Source organism: Eulemur rufifrons, chromosome 17 (assembly GCF_041146395.1).
Source record: "Eulemur rufifrons isolate Redbay chromosome 17, OSU_ERuf_1, whole genome shotgun sequence".
In the NCBI taxonomy this organism is placed as follows: Eukaryota; Metazoa; Chordata; class Mammalia; order Primates; family Lemuridae; genus Eulemur; species Eulemur rufifrons.
In genome coordinates this window covers 91,904,389-91,926,305 of record NC_090999.1, presented here as the reverse complement: position 1 = coordinate 91,926,305, position 21,917 = coordinate 91,904,389, and the positions used below count along the sequence as shown (strand labels likewise).

Genomic DNA, 21,917 nt, shown 5'->3' with positions numbered 1-21,917 from the left:
AAGAGATCATCATAATACAATGATGTTACTTGCCTTTTGACTCTAATTCTCTTTCAAGTGTTCAGTGGTGTTTTCCAGAAACTACCTGAAGTGTGCAATTGCAACTGATTGAACGCAGGAGCAGACATGAGAATCTAGCCATCTTCTATTAAGCCAGACATATTAAGGTGATTTATAAAAATGTAAAATGGTGCTACTCTTCTCACTAATTTTGTTTTGATTTTGGAAAATGTAGTTATTTTTCATAGGAACCCATTTCATATTATTTTGAACTCAGATTATTATTATTGTAAATAAATTAATAAATAACTATTAACAGTTTTTTCTCAGTTTTAATTTCCAATATGATAAACGTCAACAGATATAGCTCTTATCAACAGAAGCTCTTTGGGGTCCTCGATAAATTGTACGAGTGGAAAGAGGCCCTGATTCTAAAAAGTTTGAGAGCCGTGGATCTGCCATATTCCTGCTGACAGCCGTTTCCTCACCTGAAAGGGGGAGGAGGACCTCAAGCGCTGGTGCCCTGTGTTAAAAGAGAACAAAGAGGAGCACACCTCCTGCTGCCAGCTGACAGGGTTCAAATACCAGCTCTAACATTTAACAGGCCATGAGGCCTTGTGCAAGTTTCTTAACCTCTTTATGACTCAGTTTCTCAACTGTAACGTGGAGATGATTACAGTAATAGTACCTACCTATTAGAGTTCTTGTGAGACTTAATTTGTGTAAAGCTAGAATGTAAGCAACAAGAGGACAAAGATCCTGCCTCTTTTTAAAAAGATTTTTTATTTTTGTTTCTATTTTTTTTTTTTTTGAGACAGGATCTCACTCTGTCGCCCAGGCTAGAGTGCAGTGATGTCATCATAGCTCACTGCAACCCGGAACTCCTGGGTTCCAACGATCCCCGTCTCAGCCTCCGGCACAGCTGGGACTACAGGCATGTGCGCCAACACTCCTGGCTAAGATCCTGGTCTCTTTTGATCAATCCCTGCACACAGTAGGAACTCAATAAATGTTGCATAAATAAAGCCCGTAGGACAGTGGCAAGCCCTCAGTAAGTGCTAGGCGTAATTCTGTTACCGTGATCTCTGGTGCGCGTTTTCGATGGATAGCTACTTTGGCACAGCAGATCCAGGACTGTCCGGTGCCTGCAGGATGAAGCCGTGGCTGGGGCCGCGCGCAGGGCGCACTCACCGAGCTCGTTGAGGTAGCCACCGTGTTTCCAGTCGGGCGGCAGCGTCCCCGTGCACTCGGCCACCAGGCCTCTCTTCCCAGGGTTCACGTTTTTAAGATTCACGAACAGCTGATTGTTTTTTGACTGTTAAAATTACAAACAATAAAAGGTGTGAGAAGAGAATACAACGCGGCACAGCACGGTGCTGCCGATCTGGGGAAGAGCAAGTCCGGGGCACATATCGAGGACCAGGCCTTGAAGGAGGCTGAGCCGAGGGCCGCAGGTGACCACTGGCGACCCGGGTGGCGCTCAGAGAGCGGCAGGAGTCCGTGTCCCGCAGCCCCACGACTCCCCTCACTGGCGCAAGTTCTCCGTTGCGCTCTGTCACTCCGCGCCACTCACACCTTCCTGGGCTTACAGACAGGGAGCTTTGACTCGAAAAAAACCAATTCTTGGTCTAGGCCCTCTCATCAAAAACTGTATGTTTGTTTGAGTCACAGGTGGCTCTCAGCAATTTTCCTGGGCACAAACATGAGGGTAGGATTATCTGCTTTGTCCTCCTACCTGGATTTGTATGAGAACAAATGGAAGGATGAACGTGAAAGTCTCTGGAGAATGTGAAGCGCTATTTAACCATGAGGCACTATAATTGAAATCTAGCTGCGTTAATTTAATTATGAATGGATTAATTTAATTAGCTTGATTTTTTTTTTTTCTAGTAAAGATCTGGAATTAGACGATGAGGATTGGAAATCTAATTGGTACAACTGGAAGGGAGAAATGTTTGGGATTTCAGAGCATTGTGGGGAAGGCCTGGGGGTGAGCTGGGTGCTGCTAGAGGAGCAGTTCTGGGTTCTAGACAAACCCGGGTCTCCAACTCCTCTGTCCCTCAGTTTTTGTGTCTCTAAACTGGGCATAACCATCACTCTTGATTTATATGATTAGTATAAAGATTAAAATGAGTTTATATTTGTAAAGTGACTAGAAATGCTTGGCATGGCATTAGGTTCTTGTTATTTGACCATTTTTGACCTACAAGAATACCAACTTCGTGTGGTTCAACCCAAATCAGTGCACACTAGTAGTGTTGTCACTAAAGTACAGGTGGCCAGGAAAGGGGACCAGCAGACAGATGTTCTGAAGAGACAAACTGGTTGATTTTGCCCAGAGTTGATTCTGCTGTAGGTCTTTATGTTTGTGTTAATGTCATTATGAGAAATTATTTTAAATTTTCATGTACAATTAGAAACATTTTTCCAAGGAAGTATACTAGAAACAGCACAGATTGTAGAGACAGGGTGCACATAGCAGCTGCCTCTCTCGGTAGCTGGGCAGCATGTTTGGAAGGGACTTAAACTCCCCATTACTCAAGTTTCGTCAGTGAACTTGAGATCCTAAGACACACTCAGAGGACTGTTTAGAGGAATAAATTAGATAATATATGTTAAGTTCCTAGAACAGCATCTGGCCAACAGCAGCCCTCAATAAACGTCTGTTGTTTTCCTCTCTCCCTGCCCACCTTCGGAGACTTGAGCATCTCCTCACCTTTGCGATGGTTGTCCTGTCCCTGTTGTTGACGTGCGGGGACGTGGCACACTGCGTGAGCGTGTGGTAGCTGGGATTGGTGAAGTAGTGGCTGTTAGCGTTTCCACCGCTGCTGTGGGGAAGGGTTTCTGCAAGCAGAGAAGAAAGTGGTGAGACAGCCTGTTCCTCTGACTCCACGTGGAAAAAAGGAAATCAGAGTAACAGAACGTCTAGACCGCCTCCATGTCACCAGCTGGGCAGAACCCCCTCCTGCCCAGCCTACTCAGCTAAGCTTCTAGAAGCGGCAGCCCCCTGCCTTCCTACCCACCTCCTTAGAAAAGCATGAAAGTATCCTCAGACAACTGCTCTTTGCTTTGGGGCTTGTAAAGCTGGAAAGGCATTGTTTGAAGCTACTTCTGCTGTAACTTTCCTCTTTTTTTAAACACTTGAGTTATTGACACAATAATTCTTCACTGAAAATGCACTACTATGTAAATCAGCTACTTTACGTATTTCCCAGAATCATGCGCTTTTAAGCACGTAACCAACCTGAAATCCTTCTGTAATTGCTCCAAAATTAATGAAGATTTTAAGCTCTCAAATTCCTCAGTGTAAGTGGTTAATTCTTCTGATGATTGTGTCACTTATAAATAATTTTTTTTTCCTTTTATGAGCACTTGTGACAGAAAGGAAGATTCAAAAGAGCTTTCTTAAAGTACTGCCTTGGTTCTTGCTAATACCAAAAACTGTTCCTAACATAACTTGGCTCTCTTCAGACTCATGGGGACCCAGGGAGAGTCTGGAAGGCGCCGTAGAAAGCACCCGAGGCTGGGGCAGGAGACCTGGGCCACCCCCGGATCTGCTCCACGACCTCGGTAAACTCGTGGCCCTCCCCTCTCCCCTCCACCATGACAAGAGCTTGGCATTGGCTGCTCCGCACAATCTCTTCTGGATTGAAAGCCCCCAAATCTAAAGCAACCACGCAATGAACCCAATTTAAAAATCCTCCATAGATAACAAAACTATACCGCAACTATTGCTGAGACACAAAACACGTCTCTAACAATTGATTCTTTTACCAAACATACAGTTCTCTCAAGGAGAACTGATGGAAACAATGATGGCACAGCCAAACACTCAGTCTCAAAGAACCGGGAGGAAACTTCACTTTTCAAGGAGAAGATGCCTGGCATGCCCCCAGCCGTACCTGAAACGGTGTAATCCGCATTGATGACCCGCACAGCAGGGGTGTAGGTCACTGCCGGCATGCTGGACTCCTTGCCCTTCTGCTTGTGTCTGTAGATAGCGAACAGCGCCAGGAGGAAGAGAACAACGAGGACAAGAATGATGATGCCCGCGATGGCCCCGATCTGGTAAGAATCAGCAGGCAGGGCAGTGCTGGTGCGGCTTAAGCTGTTCAGATTTCCGACTATTATGACACCAGCTAGAAAAGGGAGCAAAGAGACTTGAGGAAGGATGACAGTGGCTGGATAGATGTCTGATCTGTATTGACAAAAACTCGCAGTGCTAAGGCCTGCTTATTTTCAGTTCATAAAATGTTAATTTGGAAACAGAGCAGGAAAGAAAAACAGCCATTCCTCATTTTCAGAAACTGTTGCCTTATCCGTGCCCAGAGAATGGCTGCTTTAAGCCTTTACAATGAGACGAAAGCCAGGCTCCTGGTGACAGATGCCTACAGTCACAGCTACTTGAGAGGCTGAGGTGGCAGGATTGCTCGAGCCCAGGAATTCAAGGCCAGCCTGGGCAATATAGTGAGATCCTGTCTCTAAAAATAAAAATTGAATTAAAAAGAGGTAGGATTTCTTAAACACAAAGATTCAACAGTAGAGTTTGGGAGCATCTCATATATTTCAGATTAAATACTTACACTGATGATTAATTGGGGGTAATAATTTATCTAATTTTTATTTTTCTTTACTTATGATTCAGTACTGAGCTTATGGAGAGCTAAATCCTAAATGTCCCAATGGCCTGACTTAATCTTATGTCTATCCTTAGCATTTCTAAGAGTAATTTCCCTTCCAGGCAAGCATAACTCAATTATATAGTCCAAGAACAGAATCTGCCTTACTCTAATTTCAATGGGTCTTTTACCTCAGCAGATATTGTTCTGTGCAAAGTTATTTTCCATGACAGAAAGATTTGTCCTGATAACACCTGATTCCTCACCCTAAAACCTTACTCATTAAATTTATAATTCAGCTTTACATAGTACTTCCCAGTGGTCCATCAAGTGAGGATTCTAACGGCAGGGATTGAAAATCAAGAAATCTGGCACCTAAAAATCGAACCCAGGTACTCTGCACTTTCCCTTAAGTTTTCAGGCTGCAGTTTTATCTCCCATAAATGAGGAAACTGGCTTCCATGTAGCTGCTTCCAGCACAAGTCAATGTTCCTATGATTTTACAATTGTAAATGCGAGAGGACCTTCCTATAAAACAGCCTGTCCTGAAACGCAGACCGCCAAGGCCAACACAGAGACATTACAATGCATTTGTAATAATGATGTGATCATGAAATGTAACATCCTGTGATTGTGACAGTCAAATGTAAATCACAAACATGCAAGAATTATTTTATGAAAGAAATTAAGTGTAAATATTTCCACGATCCGCAGTTTAAGATGACTCCACCTACAACACTGTAGAGCTTTTCTGAAGCCTTTTCCAGCCCATTTGCTGACTGCCTACCAGAGAGCACCACAGGCAGCGCTGAGGCGGTCTGCAAGGCGTGCTTCAGGACCATCAGACGCACCTTCTCAAAAGTCCCCTCCACCCCAGAATCAAGATGGTCCCAATGGAACTATATATGTGAGATAAATATCCCAAGTGATTATGATATATACCCTAGGTAAAAACCATGGAAATAAGTTTCTTAAAAAGCTAAGCATATGCCTACCATATGACCCAATCATTCTACTCCTAGGTATTTACCCAAGAGAATGAAAGCATGTGCCTTTACAAAGACGTCATTCACCATTGTTCATAAGTAGCTCTATGTGTAATAGTCAAAAACTGGAAACAATTCAAATGTCCATCAACACATGCATGGATAAACAAGTTATGGTATATCCATAAAATAGAGTCCTGAATGAAAAGAACTGAACTATTGATATATACAACAACATGGTTCACTTTCAAAATAATTATGTTGAGTAAACAAAACAAAACCAAAAAAGAGTACAGTGTGATTCCATTTATATGAAATTCTAGATGATTGATCTATACATAGCAAACTAATCAATAGTGAGAGAAAGCAGATGAGTGATTGCCTGGGGCCTACGGGGTGGTGGCAGCAGGGAGGGGCATGAGAAACCTTACAGGGCGATGGACATTGTCTTTATCATGGTATATACACATTCCAGATTTTATCAATTGTATACTTTAAAATAGGTGTGCGCTTTATATGTCAATTATACCTCAATAAAGCTGAAAAAATCATAGGTCCAGTAGAAAGTTCACGAGCTTTGGAATAAGAGAACCTGGCATAAAAGCTGTGACATATTCTATTTATTAGCTCTGTGACCTTGGGGAAATCACACAACCTTTCTGAGCTTTAATTCCTTTATCTTTAAGACAGCAACAATAAAGCACCCATCTGGAAACTGAATAAGGAAACAGATATGCCGTGTCGAGCTGTGATAAGGATTATGTTAGATGACATCAGTGTAAATACTTAATGTTGCCCAGGTCACAGAACAAGAGGCAGTCGTTGTTACTTGCTGGTATCTTTACCTTGGTCACATCGCGCGCCCTTCCATCCTGGGCTGCAGTAACAGGTCCCGGTGATGTGGTCGCAGGTGGAATTGTTCAGACAGTCACAAATCTGGCGACAGCCATAGCCGTATGTTCCCGCAGGGCACTCTGGAGAAGGAAAGTCAGGTCTGTCTCCCCAGCTTTGGGAATCTGAAGCAAGACTGTCTCTTACTGCAGGACCCTGCACGTCTGGAGGGGAGCCCTTTAGGGGACTTCTGTTCAGGCAGACTTGCGCCAGACAGGACGGCCCAGAGCAGGACAGCATTCCCTGCATCCTCGTGGGGCTCACCGTCCAGGCTGCGCAGGGCTAGAGCGAAGCTGCTCAACATTACATTACATGGAATCATACTGCTCTCCTGGCACTTTCGGCTGCTGCTAATACATACCCTCCTCCCCCACGTGTATATGGGGAGTCTGTGGAGCCACCATGGAACAGAAGAAGACAATCACTAAGGGCATTTTGAGATGACTCCACCAGGCAAAACTGTGGGCCGGAAGGGGCCTAGACTGAAAAGTATAAACTAGAGATGCTTCCTGGAGAACATGTCTATTTTACTGTAGACTTAGTGATCTTTGCAAAGGAGCATTCTCACTTGGATTGGCTGAGAGTAGGAGAAGAGGGGGAGGGCAAGTTTTGTTCATTTTCTAGGTAAGAACTTCATTTGCCATGGAATAGTTTAACCTTCAGATTTGCAAGTTGAAGTCCCAGACTCTAACATAGTGGGATTCTTATCGTGCAGTCTTAATAAGAGTAGGGCGTGAATTTCAAAGAATAGTACAGGCATGTTAAATCTAAAAATCTTCATGACAAAATACTGATGTTCTTTGTAAAGTGAGCAGCAGGGGGCAATGTGCTATTATTATCAGAGTTCTCTGTCAAACACAGGGTTTCTGTTTACAAATGAGCATTGGGAGAAGTCTCCAAAAACAGGGACATTTTAATTTGATGTTCAGAGTAATTGTGGAAACACTTAAAAGGTTTTTATTTAATAAGAGTTTAACCAGTCATCTGCCATTCAAATCAAAGTCAGTTTAGAGCCTATACTGGTTTTTATGCATATGTTTAGAGGTTCATACCCATACACACAATATTTATATACACACGAGGGGTGTGACTCAGTATCGGTGTCCTGCTTAAATGACACGGCAATGCAAGACTAAGGTTGGGCCATCTCTGTCGGGAGCTGATTCTGGACGCCGCTTTCGCTGCATTTGCCAGAGGGAGGAAACACCAAGACATCCTGGGTTTAGCACATGAGCTGCAGGCAGCCTGGCTGCCCAGGGGCTCTGGAAGGTGCTGGCGGGGTGCAGCGGGCAGACGCTTCACCGCCAAAGTCCTGCGGTGCTGACACCCTTTCCAGGCCACCCCGGTCCCGCAGCCACAGTGGCTGATCCAAGCACAACCGCCGGTGAGTGGGAATCGTTCTGCACCTTTTCCTGCCTCAAAGGGTTTTACCAGAAGAGAGTGAGCCCCGTACAGCTCTAAGCCCTTATTTATTTACCTTGAATACTGAGGGAAAGTCACAGAGGAAAGGAATGATAACCTAACTTGAAATATTCAGTTTAACACTAATGTTCTGATAAGCCTGCGAGCAGATGCATAGCTCGAGGGTTGGAAATGGAAACACAAGCACGAGTCATTCCAACAGAGCATATTCTGAGCGAGAGTTTGAAAAAGAAAAAAAAAAAATTTTACAGGCAATATGCTGTCTTGAGGTTGTTAAAACTAAGATGAGAACTTGTTAGTGGAAACAGCACGAAAGTACTATCTGGACAAAGCTGCCAAAAGGGTGGCAAGGTTCACAGGGACTTGCTGGCTCACCAGCAACGGGGACGGCCCTGGGTCCCCAGCCCTCCTCGCACCCCCATAAGGCAGCGGCCTCCCCTGTGAGACCGGTCCCGCCTCTGCCACGGAGAAAGCCTGACTGGCTCTTCTACAGCTCTGAGCAGCCACGTTGCAAATGTGAGAAGGAGAGGGACAGCGCCAGAAAGAGCAGAACGGAAAACCTGAATTCTGTCTCCCGCATGCGGTCACCTGCCCCACCCAGAGCGCGGGGAGTCACTCAGGGGAACCGAGAGGGCGGCCAGCGAGGATGGAGGGAGGCCAGGTCGCCGGGAGGGGAAGGCAACCGTGCCAGCAGCTCAAACAGCTCGGAAGTCGCGCACTCTGCCGGACTACTCCGGCGTCTAGCAGAAGGATCGCGGAGGAGAAGGATCGCGGAGGAGCAGGATCGCGGAGGAGAAGCGCCGGGCCGCCAGATACTCACTCTGCTCGCAGCTTCTCCCCATGAAGCCCGTGCGGCACGTGCACTGCCCCGAGATGTGGTCGCAGTCGGCTCCGTTCTGACACTGGCATATCAGCGCACAGTCCTTGCCATAAAACCCCAGGGGACATCCTGCGCGACGGGGAGGACAGCGGGGTCAAGGGGCTGCTGGGGAGAAACAGCTCGTGCCCCCAACGCATGTGCCTTTAACCCTGCAGGACGCTGAACCATTAGGGAATAAAGACAACAGGGCATGTCTCAGCTTGTCACAGGCCTTCTTTGAAGTCCCCAGACAGGGCTCCTGCGAGGAGGTTGTACTTCATAAGCAGGAGGCAGAGGAGTCCTACACCTGTCCTCGTAACCATCACTGGGATCCCCAAAGGCCAGAGGAGCGTCTCCTAACAAAGCGCCCCTTCCAGCCCAGAAAGCGGGGCGTCTCCTTTCATTCTCCCACTCAACAGCTAGGATCCTGGACTCCAAGTCCGTGGGCCGCAATGAGTACTTTATGTTAAAATTAGCTGTATGCTGTTACTGGCAGTACAGAACGTCTCCAACCCTGCACTAGCCTTGTCACTGTATCTGTTGTTAACTTAGATAATATCACCTTCATCGAAGATGTGTGGTAGAATGCTTAACTTAAAAAAAAAACTGTGCTTTACAGGTGCTTTGCAAAAATCTATAAGCCTTCCTACTGCTGCACAATTTCCAAGGCTCGAGGCACCAGGACTCTTGGGCTGAAGATGTCCATCCACAAGCTCCATTGGCTCACATGGGCTGGCAGCTGCCCTGGAAGAATGTTTCAGGGCTCTCTGGCATAATGAAAGCTTCAATACAGGCTGATTCGATGGTTGTTTCCAAATATTACATGTGCTTTTTATTGTTCTATTTTCTTATGGTGAGGCTGAATAAAAGCCCAACTTTTAAGACACAGAGGCAGTATACAGATGCCAGCATGCAATGAGGACCCTCATTCTCACACATATTTATTTAGCACCTACTCTGTGCCAGATTCCTTTCATGTGTTCTCTTACTTAATCTTTACAGCAGCACAGAAATGCAGGGATGGGTATTCTCATCCTACAGATAGTAACCGAGCCCAGAGCGCCCTAAGTCACACAGCTACCAAATGGAAGGACGGCAGGGCTGTGATACAAACCCAGGGAGGCCTGGCTCCAGACCCCATGTATTCACCACTATGTCATGCTACTTCCACTTAAAAAGGGTCCTCTGCTTGAAGCAGGTCCTAATTTTAAAATTATAAATAATATCTTGTAAGTACTCTTCTCTAAGGAGTTAAAAATCCTTATAGATAAAATCTCTGCAGAATATTTTTAGGCTAAACTCTTTCCTTGCCAATTTTCCCTTTCAAATCTTGGTCCAAGGTCTACACTCCCTTCTATGAAGTTTCAAAAGACTTATTCAGCCTATTCTCTAATTATGTGCTCTAATTAGTATTGAAAAGAATTGCCTAATTTCTGACCCATCTTTCCTCCTCAGCTCATTGCTATAATTCTAATTATACATTATTCTTAATACTAATCATAATGTGTGCCCTCCTGTCTTGCCTGCTTTATTCAGGGGAAGGCAAGAGGGCAGAGAATAATCTTTCTTTCCCAATGATGCTCAGCTGTGGAGTACTTTTCAAATTATACCCTATGATGCTAAAAACTTCATGGAAGAAAAAATGGTTAGGACACTAAGGGATATGAAATGGAAAAAAGAACCAGAGCAGTGGTTCTCAAAGCACGGGCCTCAGCTGGCATTACCACCAGCTGATAGACACGGAAACTCTCAGGTGCCAACCCAGACCTACTATTTCAGACATTCTGAGGGTGGGGCCGGCAGTCTGCACCTCCAAGTGTTTCCGAGGCTCAGTGCATTTGAGAACCACTGATCTCCATCTTTTCCAAGAGCACATATTAAGTCAGGCAGTAAGGCTTGTTGTCTTCACTCTCTTTCTAACCTCTGTCCTTTATCCTAACCTTCTGCTGTGAGAATAAGTTACAGGGAATCTGACCCACATGAATAGGGTCTGGTTAAAAGAGGGAAGAGGAAGAAACTGCATATCATTGCACAGCATTGCTCTTCCTCAGTGTCCTGACACAACCTAGAACAGAATACTTGGAACATGGCAGCTCTCAACCACTTGGAGAAATGTAGTCTAGAGGTCACTGGGTAGATGAGGCACTCCAATGCCAGGGACCCTCGGTGAGCTCAAACTGTACATGCAAAGGGCGAGGCTGTGTCCTTCCTGGGGCGCGGGGAGGCTCCCCTTGCTGCCCTCAGAAGGCTTGTCACTTACTCTGAGTGCAGTAGAGCCCTGTCCAGCCAGGGGTGCATTTGCACTCTCCGTCGTAGGCGCTGCAGAAGGCCCCGTTGTGGCAGTTGCAGGTGTGGATGCAGTTGGGGCCCCAGTGGGCAGGCGGACATGCTGAAACCACAGATGTGGAGAGGTCAGGTAGAGAGAATCCCATCCGCCCCCCACAACTCCTGAGTGTAAGAGGTCAGCAGTGTAACTGAGGACTCAGCACACTGCTGCGAATTCTGCGCCAAAACCCACAGGGCAGTGCTGACTGCAACGGTGCCCGTCGTCACGGACATGCGTGTTCATTCGCAAGTGCACCGTGAGGCAGGTGGAGAAAAATCGGCTCAACTTTACAGATTCAGTCATCAAACACACATTCAACACCTACTATGTGCAAAACACTGTCCCAGGCACAGGGGAGACAGCAGAGGACAAGACAAAGTCCAAACCACCCTCTGGAAGTTATATTTTAGCTGGGAAGTCAAAGCAACCAACCAACCAACTGAAAAAACAATGGTGGCGAGTGCTATGAAAAAAATAAAATGAGAGGAGGAGCACAGGAATGACGGGAGCCACTCCTGTAAGGAAGGCCTCTCTGAGGAGAGGATGTTTGAGCAGAGATCAGATGGGGAAATGCTTTGACTCAAGAGAGATTCAAGGTCCCTTTGATCATGTCTTTGATTTCCAAATCCTACACTCACTCTACTCCAGAGTCATCACTTTAGGTTCCTTTTAAATGTTAAGGTTCCCAGCTGTAGGTAAAAATTGGTTTACTCATAAAAACTTACTTGGAAGAAGTAGAAAATAACAAAAACTAAATCATTAGGGGTCACTGTCAGTTGAAAAGCAAGCAGAAAGTCAGATAAAGTATCTGTGAAATAATAGTGTAAGGTCATGGGGTAAAATAATTTGATTTATCAAAAAAATGCTTTTCATTCATACTAATGCTTCAGGAATAAATTTTAACTGCACAAAAGGAGGATGACCTGTAATTTCTATGAGGATACCCAGTAGGGAATATGGACCAATACAAACAATAAATAATAAATCTGAAGTAATTTAAAAAATGAAAAAAAATTCTTCCATAATTTTGCACATGATTTTGCCCAAGAACAAGGGAAAAATGATGGTTAACACTCAGGGTCTGAAATGAACATCAGAATAAATTTTCTAAGTACAACACCCTCATTTTACAGATGAAAAAGCTGAAGTCCCAAAAAAGTTAACAGCGACTTATCCAAGGTCACATAGACTAATAATAATATTTGTTAGATAAATACAGCATCTCTCCTTAAGGACACAGCAAGACTCGGGGTGAAAACAACGGAGGTGTGCAGTCCATGGGATGCTGGATCAGCACTCTTAACCTGAAACAACGTATTCCTTAGATGATACTTAACAAACTTTCATAAACCCTTTTATGTCCATGATACATTTTTCTAAGGTAACCCACTTGCATTAAGCTAACTCCCTTTATTGGTTATGATCAGAGAATGGGACTAAAGATCACCCAACTTTTATGTTCCCAAAAGGTAAAATGTAGACACAGGGCTTTAAAAAATCATTTTGCCAAGGACACCTGCCCCTTTAAATTACCACTTTAGTTTTTCAAAGTCTCTGTTTTCACTATGAAGGGCTTTTTTCTTTTTAAACAAAACACAATCAGCTGAGAAGAAATATTAAGATGGTTCCACAGAGTCCATAAGGGAATCAGTGAAATCAATGATTCCCAAGAGAAGCAAAGGCTTTTGCCAAATAAATCAGCTTCCTCTGCAGTGGTCATGGGGCAGGCAACACTGTAGTCTCCATTCACACTGGTGTTCCCATTTTTGTTCCTTCTAGCACATTCCTCTTCCAAATTAGGAAGTGACCAACTTCCAAAATGAAGAGTACTTTAAAAAGGAGCAAAATAAATCAATCGTTTTATGACAATAATATTGGGCCTTTTTTCTCCCCAAACCCTGCCTTGAGTATCTATTCCTCAATCTGTGCACGTGCCAGCCCGAGCCGGAGGCCTTGCAACACATGCAGATGTAAACAGGCTGTGGTTACCCTGAGTGGTGCCCCCAGACTACAGTGAAACACACACCAAGAAATTATATCTAATAAGACTTCTTTCTCCAAAAGGTTATACTTTCATGATCTATTGGCTTTGATTCCTCATTCTTCACAGATGGAGTGCAGCCTGAAGTATTCAAGAGGAAAAAAATAACATTCAGAAAAAAATCTTCAAGCTAAAATATATTGCTCATCAATTAACATTTTCGGGTTGATTCTAACTGTAAAGTTTGAATTAAATGAGCAATAAACCACCATGTAAAATCAGCACACAGTCATTCTTTGATTTCTCTTCTGTGCATAATGGGTGGATTCAATATAAACTGCGTATGTGCCATGAAATGTACAATGAATGGAACCGGATCACCCCGTCCACGTGCTATTCCTTGGTCAAAAGGCCAATACTTGTGGAAGGTGCACTGACCCGTTTCAAAGCATTACCCAATGGCGTATGTTCAATGCTATCTTTTCATGGCATGAGCACCTAAAAGTCATCTATACAGTCCCTCACAGGGTCACACGGCTCCAATCTGCAATCCAGTGGTGTGGGGGCGCGTGGGGGAGGCTAAGGCAGAGGTGAGCCTGTGCGCCGCAGGGAGGTGGGTGGCCTTCTTAGGACCCCAGTAGGCCTCTAAGGCTTATACCATTTAAATTCTACTTTTTCATTTCTCCATAATTAACTCCCCAGAGAAACACAAAATGAAGAGACCGACTTCGAAATACAGCTATTTTTGTTTTAATTCAACGGATGGAGAGACACTGAAAAGTGAAGAAGCAACATGTTACATATATGGGCTCTTTCCAAGACATGATTTGGATTGAAATATAGGACCAATGTATAGAGCTTTTAATAAACAAAAAGGAATTTAAAAACTAGAATGCATCTTATAATTAGTCAGATAGTCTTTCTTGATTATATAAACACTCACACTTCAGTCCTAAATAATTTGAAAACAAATAAGAATAGTTGATAAATTGTTCCCAAACTTACGCTGAGAGCAGTCGCTGCCGATCCAACCTGGGTAACACTGACACGATCTGTCAATGGGGTTGCAGGTTCCATTGTTGGTGCAGGTACAAATGCCTGCACAGTTTTTCCCGAATCTGCCGCTGGGACACACTGTGAATAAGCCACAGGTCAGTAACTCGCCATCACAACCCGTCTCACAGAACCCAGATTCTCAGCACAGGAAACGACTGTAAAGGTCACCAGCCCGGCCACTCATGTAGCAGCTGTCCTGCTCAGCAGCACCCCTCATCTTGAATGGGTTCATTTTCACAAATACGTGAAGCCAGAGGTCCTCATTAAAGCATCCCAAACTGGGAGGCATCATAACACTTCTAGAAATCTGACTTCACCGCTTCTCGCTCAGGGAGTCAAAATCCTTCCTCCTATTGATTTTTCATGGGAGGAAGTTTCCATTAAAGCTGAAGAGTAGCACAGCTCGGAGAACAGAGAGGTTTGGCCGGCGTGGCAAGTCAGCTTTTCCAAGCTCGGAGCCCTATTTCAGAAGCTGCAGACACAGCACACCAGAAGGCACCGACGGCTGAGAGCTGAAAAACGTGTCCTTTGGGAAGCCGGGGAGGAGGCCCGAGGACAGACCTGGTGCGGCTGTTAATGCTCAGCGCGTCTCTCCGGCCTGCCCTGCTCTTACCTTCGTTGCAGAGGGCGCCCGTGAAGCCAGGCAAGCAGTCACACAGGCCCGTGACGTGGTGGCAGGGCCCGCTGCTGTGAACACACTGTGGGCACGTCTGGCTGCAGCGATGCCCATAAAAACCCGGGGAACAGACTGGAAATAGAAGGGAAACCGACCGTTACCTTTCTGAGGTGCATTTCTCTCCTACTCCACATCAGGATCTAGTTAAAATTTTGGAGGGGAAAAAAAAAAACTCAAAAATAAGATACTGAGAATTCTCCAAGTATAAAACAAGAAGGAAAAAGGGAACAAGGGCACTCTTTAATAAGAAAAAGAAGGCACTGAACTATAAATTCCTTGAGGGCAAGTAAATGTCTTAGTCCTTTTAATTTTCTCATTTAAGGCCCCAAGTAGCTCAAGCCTTGGCATAGAGCAGGAACTCAAAAAATTTTTGTTGAGTGAATAAAGAGAAGAAAAAAATAAAATTCTAAATACCATTAATAATAAGTCCTAAATAAGTACTCTCAAACCATTTGCTGATCCTTTATTCTTTAAGAGTCATTACTGGCAATAAATAGATCTACAGTCAAAATTAGATTTTTTTTTCCTCCTCAAAATGGTCCAGGTTAATGATTACAATCAAAAAGTGATTAAGCAAAATGTTACATACTTAAGTTCTTCCCATGATATTATTTGAATTTAAATCTAGGATAACTGCATAGTGTTCACAATGGGAAAAAGGCAATTTAAAAAATTAGAATAGCATGTCTTATAATTAGTCATATTTTTTCTTGGTTACATTTTCTGAAAGATTTAGTAAAATCTTATGGACCATTTCCTAACTTAAAAATTTTATTACCAATGTCAACAGTCCCCATTTTTAACTTCGCAATTCTCTCTTCCCCATGGCCCTGACTTTAAGACTGCTAGCAGGATGTACAATTTGCCTCAAGGGTTGGCTGATGTTGACTTCTGCTAATTGAGGTAAGACAAATGCCAAATTGCTGAATAAAATATTTACAGGTCAATGAATTTCTGGAACACCATTTGCAAGCTTTCAGGAAAGATCAAGAAACATATCCTGATGGTGGTGCCAACAAGACAATGAAATCATTACTGAGAAGAAATGGTTAAAGCCCCATCTGTTAAGTTAGTTCTGAAGGCTGGGGGGAAGTTCTTGGGGAAGTGCTATTGAGGACAGCCCTGCAAGGGACAGGTGAACCATTATACTCCCTTCTGGTCTCCACTGCAACAGAGCACCACTACCAGCGGAGGGCGGGACAGACGTCATTATTCCGTGCCTGACACCTGGGCGGGGAAGATGTAGATGACAGCCTAAGGAGACACTTACTTCTCTGACAAGTGGTGCCCCGGAACCCTGGTGCGCACTCGCAGATGCCGTCATCGGGGGAGCACGAAGCCCCGTTTTTACAGTAGCAGGGCAGGGAGCAGTTGGGACCCCAGCGTCCCTCAGCGCACACGCTGTCACAGTGGACACCTGCAGCAGTGAAATGGGGCGAGCGGAGTGAGAGGCAGCGTGGGGCTTCGGCAGACGCTGTGAGGTGAGGACCAGGCTCACAGCACCACCCCGAGCACCACGGGCAGCAATGAGCAGAGCAGTTACCACCTGATACGCACCAACACACGGCATCATCATAGCATCAAAATAATACCCAGAACTGTTTTCTAGGGACTCATGAAGAAGGAATAACACACACAAAAAGGAAGGAAAAACACACAAAAAATCAAAATATTGATTTTTCTGCTTTAGGTGAAGGAGCAGAGGAGAAGCCCAAGGGTTCTGTCTATTGAAGGCAAAATTCTTCAAAAATACTATATGTTTTAGCCCCCAGTGACTTCCTTCTCCCCTCATTCTTTGTTTTCACAGAGAAATAAACAAAGTATACAATGATAAGGCAAAATACAAAGTGGCTAAATTGCTTTACATAATAAAACTCTCCCCTATTATTTGTTTTATTGTAATAAAACAAATAAACGTAATCTTAAAATATTATGAGTATACATTGCACAGAACAAGACTAACATGCACCACCAAACTGCTCCTTAAAAATTTAATCTGACACTGGGCAGATACAGGCAGAGTCTCACAAGTGACGTTATTTATAGCTGTTTTTTAAGCTATTGATTATTATGAAACTAGGTGTTTACCTCTCATTCTGAACCCTGAGAAACTTTAGAATCAGTCATGAATGAATAAACAAATGCCTAAAGAAAACATACAGAAAAATTAAGGTTGCAAAAATAAAAATAAAACCAGGTTTTATTTGAGATGAATGGAAGAATCTTCTGTAAATTTGTATTTGCAATACAATAGGGGCCTCTTTCTAGCAAGTCGGAATTCTTCCCAACTCGGAGATGCTCTTTGCATTGAAAGGCAGTGAGTTATATAATTAGTAGTGAACTGGCGACTGCTGGCCTCAGACCAAATGAAAACACGTTGAGAAAGAGCACACACTCCCTCTGGGATTCCAGAACACGAACCACCACCCAGCACCAGGCACGCTGAGAAGGCTGTGTTTTGTACCGTAGGTTTTGCTTCTAAAGTGATCAGGAGAAAATCACCACAGCCCGAACCTTAAAATGGAAGCAGCAAAGCAGCCCCAGACCATGACAGGGACGCTGCTCATTGGGATGCAGCCATTTCTGCTCAGAGTAATTCTCCACTTTTTGCTGCTCCTGGTTTTTTCCCTCTGAAAGTCTCCCACATGGCAAAGGCTGTTAAGTAGGCATGAAAGCATGCAGACCTCATTGTGTCTCGCTTGAACCAACAATAGACTTTTATTTCAGCGTGGCCCACTGGCAGAAGAAAGGAGACCAGGTCTGTTTATAAAGCCGATTGGGGTTTCAACGTTCCCTATAGAATAAAATATGCAATTTAGGCCTACTGCTATTTTTATTCTTGCATTCACAAATATATGACCTTTTTTTTTTTTCAAATCTCTTTTGAAAAACTGAGATAAAATTGCAAACTTTCCCCTCCCCAAATGTGATAAACCAACCACAGAACCTTATTGGGTATTTTTACTCACACCTATACTGGACAAAAGAATCAAACCTTAAGCAGTAAACCACTTTAAAAGGAGGCTACAAACCTAAACGTTGTTTTGTGAATTTAAAGAAGTACTAACAAGGACTACCTGCTGTGGGCGTCAGCCCCAATTCAAATCCGGGTCCTCAGCTCCAACTGTGGGCCAGGACTGCTGCTGAACGGTGGCTATGACGGGGACATCTGATTCAGGAAGAGTCAGGAAACCAGGGCATTTTGGTCTGGAGCCATCAAGGCAAATCCCAGTGAGGATTTTGAAGAAGTGGAAGCTGAATAATTATCTGGTTAATCTGATTGATAGTCATCCTGAAAATCAGTTCTGATTTTTGTGGGACTTGGGGAGGGTAAAATTTAGCCATTTATGGTGATTCAGTTTATCAGCTACTTGCCAAATCACTACTTCACATTACATTTAATGAATTCAGTTAGGATGAAATTGAGTACATTCTAGGTCAAAAGTATATGCTGGTTTTTTGTTTTTTTTTTTTTTTACATTCTAGGTTATCACAATTTATGTATAGCTCAGCACATCTTCAATCAGAGCATGTTAAGAAAAATGACTATAGGCCAGATGGGCAGATCTGAATAAAAAGATCCTTTATTTCATATTTGATTTGTCTTCCCTTAAGAGGTTTGTCCAGCTGGTTAGCCTAACCATCAGTCATAATCAACTTTATCAAGGTACTATTCATATGAGTAATAAGACCCATGATACAGCAAGGAGATCCGTTGCAGAGATGAGCTTGTTGCACATGATTTACTCATCATTTCACTTCCAGAGAATCGTAGGGAATTCTACAGATCATCTATCAAACCTACTGTCTCAATCATATAAGCATATTTCAACAGAATCAAGTTTGCTTGCAAATAACTTTTATTTTAGGATTGCAAAGAAATCTTTCCTTTGAATTTAAATTATAAAACTTATATTAACAACCCTATCTTAAAAATTCAAGCCCTTGTCTTTTATTCTATCGTCGGCAAAAATGAGTCATCATTTTGCAGATTATTAATGCATAATCTACTTGAAGCCAAATATTAGTGTGTCTCAGTCAGGGGCAACTCCAGGGGAAAAGTATGAAGCTGTCTGTCTTCTCCTATTGCTAATCCTCCCCTTCAGACCCTCTGTGCTCTCCTGTTATCTTCCCCTTCATCTTACAGTCAGGAAAGGACAAGATAAATTTATTACTCGGAGGTGTACTTTCTCTGGAGAATGTTAATATTTTAAGAGAGCACATATTTTAAGAGCCTAAGAAATAAGTACCTAATAGATTTTCAGGCACAGAGGATCACGGAGGGAGAACTGTGTAAGTGTCCTTCTAAGTCATGCCAGGCATATGGCTGCGCTGCGGCCTCCATGTAAGGACAGCCCTGCGATGAAACGTTATCTGGGATAAAGAACTGTAAGTTTGCTTTAACCATTTTTTTGACCGTGTGTGTGTGTGTGTGTGTGTGTGTGTGTGTTATTCCTTAATTATTTCTGCTGATCTCATCTCATTCTTTGCTAACTTTGCCAGAGTCCTACAAGATATCTTTTTGTTTCCTTGTTTGTCAAGGACAGAGAAGAGACTTTCACTCAACAAGCATCTGGGGCTCTGGCCAGCCGCTGGCTTGCTGATGAGAAGTTCTCTAAGACAGGGAACTTCAGAGTGATAGTGACCACAGACCAGGCACACCCACCTCTGGGGACCTTGGTAAGTCAAGGAGGTAGAGGGTGGGAGGGGGTGGGTTCCAGGCTGGAGACGAGGCTCAGGGGCCCAAGGAAGCCTGCGTTTATCCTTCAGGCAGGCGAGTGCAGGGTACAGCTGAAACCCAGGGCTGGGAAGAGCAGGGCAGGCGTCTGCGCGGCCCAGCAGCGGCCTCGCTGAGCAAGGCCAAGGAGACCGTGCTGTGGAGTGGGAACCTCCTCCTGGTGTCAACAGGGACCAAATGAACAATTTTTAAGAAGAAGGGAACATAATTAAATTTGGGTTTTATAGGAAAGCAGAAGGTGGTTTGAAGATGGTGAGTGTGGAAGAAAGAAGACCTGTCAGGTGGCTGTTTTAGGTTCCCCAGGTGAAAAATGATAAAAATGAGAAGGCATTGAACTAAATCAATGACAGCTGGGATGTAGGGGCAGATGACTCTTGGAGAGATATGCAAGAAAATGCGGACGAAGGATCCCCTCCCCGTGCCCCACCCGAGGAAATTAATTAACCTGGTAGCTCCATGAGGGGAGAAACAGTGCCTGTTTTTGCTCACCACAGTGCCTAGTACATGGAAGGTGTTAAATATTTGCTGAGTGAATCAGTAAGCACCGTTCCTCTTTTCTGCATGATATTCAGGACCACTGTCCAACTGGATGGAGCAACCATATCATTCTTTGCTTCCCTGGAGAAGCTTCCACTCAAGCCAGGAAGCCCCACATGTGTACAGTCTGTGTGCTTAAAATGGTGACCCTTCCCTGCTAAGCGAGTGAGGATGTCTGCCTTGCTCATTTGTGAGAAGATACACCTTCAGGAGCTCAGGTCTGGGTTTTCTAATGTTGGCCCAGATTGCAGAGCAATAGAAGAATTAAGAGACATCTTGAGAAAACTTCTTTGGAATATTTACCAAAAAACAAATGAAAGGTTTAATACTAGTTGCTCCAGGAAATAACTTCCTAAAATACTTGGAAGAAGGGGCAAAATGGGAAGGGGGTATCTTTAAATTTGCAGCAGTCTTTGGTTCAATGGAAGCATTTTTTCTGATAAATGTTCTGATGCTGATAAGGAGATCTGTGAGGACTGTTTTTGCCAGGACTGCGGACAAAGAGCTCTTTGATAGCCTTCACCAGTTGCTAGGCAATGGCTGAATGATCGTGATAAACTTCAGCTAAGCAGCTCTAAAGAAATGTTCGTGAATTTAATGCCTGATGCATTATGCCAGCGGCCTCAATGTGAAATCAGCATTCACAGGGCATTTGTGATTGCATGAATGCAGTAAATAAATCATCTGGGGTGTCATTATTTCCCTTCTCAGAGATATAACCCAAAATCCTTGTCTTGTTTAATTGCTTGTATTCCTTATGCCAGTATTGCAATATTTGGGGCGTTAGTGAATGAAGGAAATGATTTCGATTCAATGTCTTGTTCCTGGGCAACAAGCTATTAAACATACATTAGAGCTGTTAACAATAATTGGGCTTGGTGATCAAAAGAGGGAGGAATTATAGTATTTAGTCATAACACTTTTTCTGCATTTCTAATCCTTTGACCAACAAAGCGCAGCACAGAGTGGCGCAGTGCGGGGAAGTTATCCGCTGGTGTGTCCATCTGCGGCTGGAGTGACCGTCCTGGTGGAACGTGAGCTTCTGCAGGACGGGAGCTGGCACCACTTTGTGTCTGTGTTCCCTGCACCCAGGCACTACGGCTGCATAGAATTTGGAGACACTGGACAAATGGTTGTTAAATCAAATCTTTCCATATGGATACTATAGATTTTACAGATCCATTAAAAGAGAATCTGCTTTGTATAGGTAACCAAGTTGAAAAGGTCTTGATAACTCATATAAATCAGAGATGTTTACATTTGCAGTTGTAAGACGAAAGTACTGGAGAGTATGCATGGTCTGCCTCAGTCCAGACCTGGGTGAAAGCAAACAGAAAGGACTGCTGGGCAGACGGGGAGACGGGGCCGCTTTGGCTTTTCCTGCAGCTTTTCTTTTGGGAAAATCAGTGCTCTCTACCCTCACTTCAGGAGCCCAGGCCTCTGCTTTTATATGACCCCTTCCTGTGAGACTACACAGACAGACAGACAGACAGACTCTGCAGACACACTCTCCCCTCCTCGGTACCCCAAAGGGTCAGATAGGGAGTCATCTCACGTGTGGCTGATTGCGTACATACATGTTCACTAAACGCATTTGACTGAAGTTATTACCTTCAATTTGGATTTGCACGTATACGGCACTGGACAAAGGAAGTAGGACTCTCCTTATTGTAACATTCAGGTGTCACTTAGCTGCATGAGAGATCACCTTGGGACAGATGAGTTCCTGAAGCAGCAGTTCCCTTACTCAGCCAGTCCAACTGGGTGTTCGGGGAAATGTGAAAAGGAGGGTGACCTCGTGGAGAGGGGCTGAGGCCGCTGCAGGC

At 44.1% G+C, this 21,917-nt stretch overlaps 1 protein-coding gene across 1 annotated transcript in view; it reads right to left on the bottom strand.

Annotated features, from left to right (window-relative positions):
- Positions 1-21,917, bottom strand: part of MEGF10 (multiple EGF like domains 10) — a 116,146-nt gene that overhangs the window by 6,337 nt on the left and 87,892 nt on the right. Inside the window, exons 13-21 of the mRNA XM_069492240.1 lie at positions 16,087-16,233; positions 14,754-14,888; positions 14,090-14,218; positions 11,038-11,166; positions 8,739-8,867; positions 6,451-6,579; positions 3,903-4,139; positions 2,717-2,844; positions 1,192-1,315 (exon numbers count right to left, since the gene is read on the bottom strand). Coding sequence (XP_069348341.1) covers positions 1,192-1,315; positions 2,717-2,844; positions 3,903-4,139; positions 6,451-6,579; positions 8,739-8,867; positions 11,038-11,166; positions 14,090-14,218; positions 14,754-14,888; positions 16,087-16,233 — 1,287 coding nt within the window. The remainder of the gene's footprint in view (positions 1-1,191; positions 1,316-2,716; positions 2,845-3,902; positions 4,140-6,450; positions 6,580-8,738; positions 8,868-11,037; positions 11,167-14,089; positions 14,219-14,753; positions 14,889-16,086; positions 16,234-21,917) is intronic.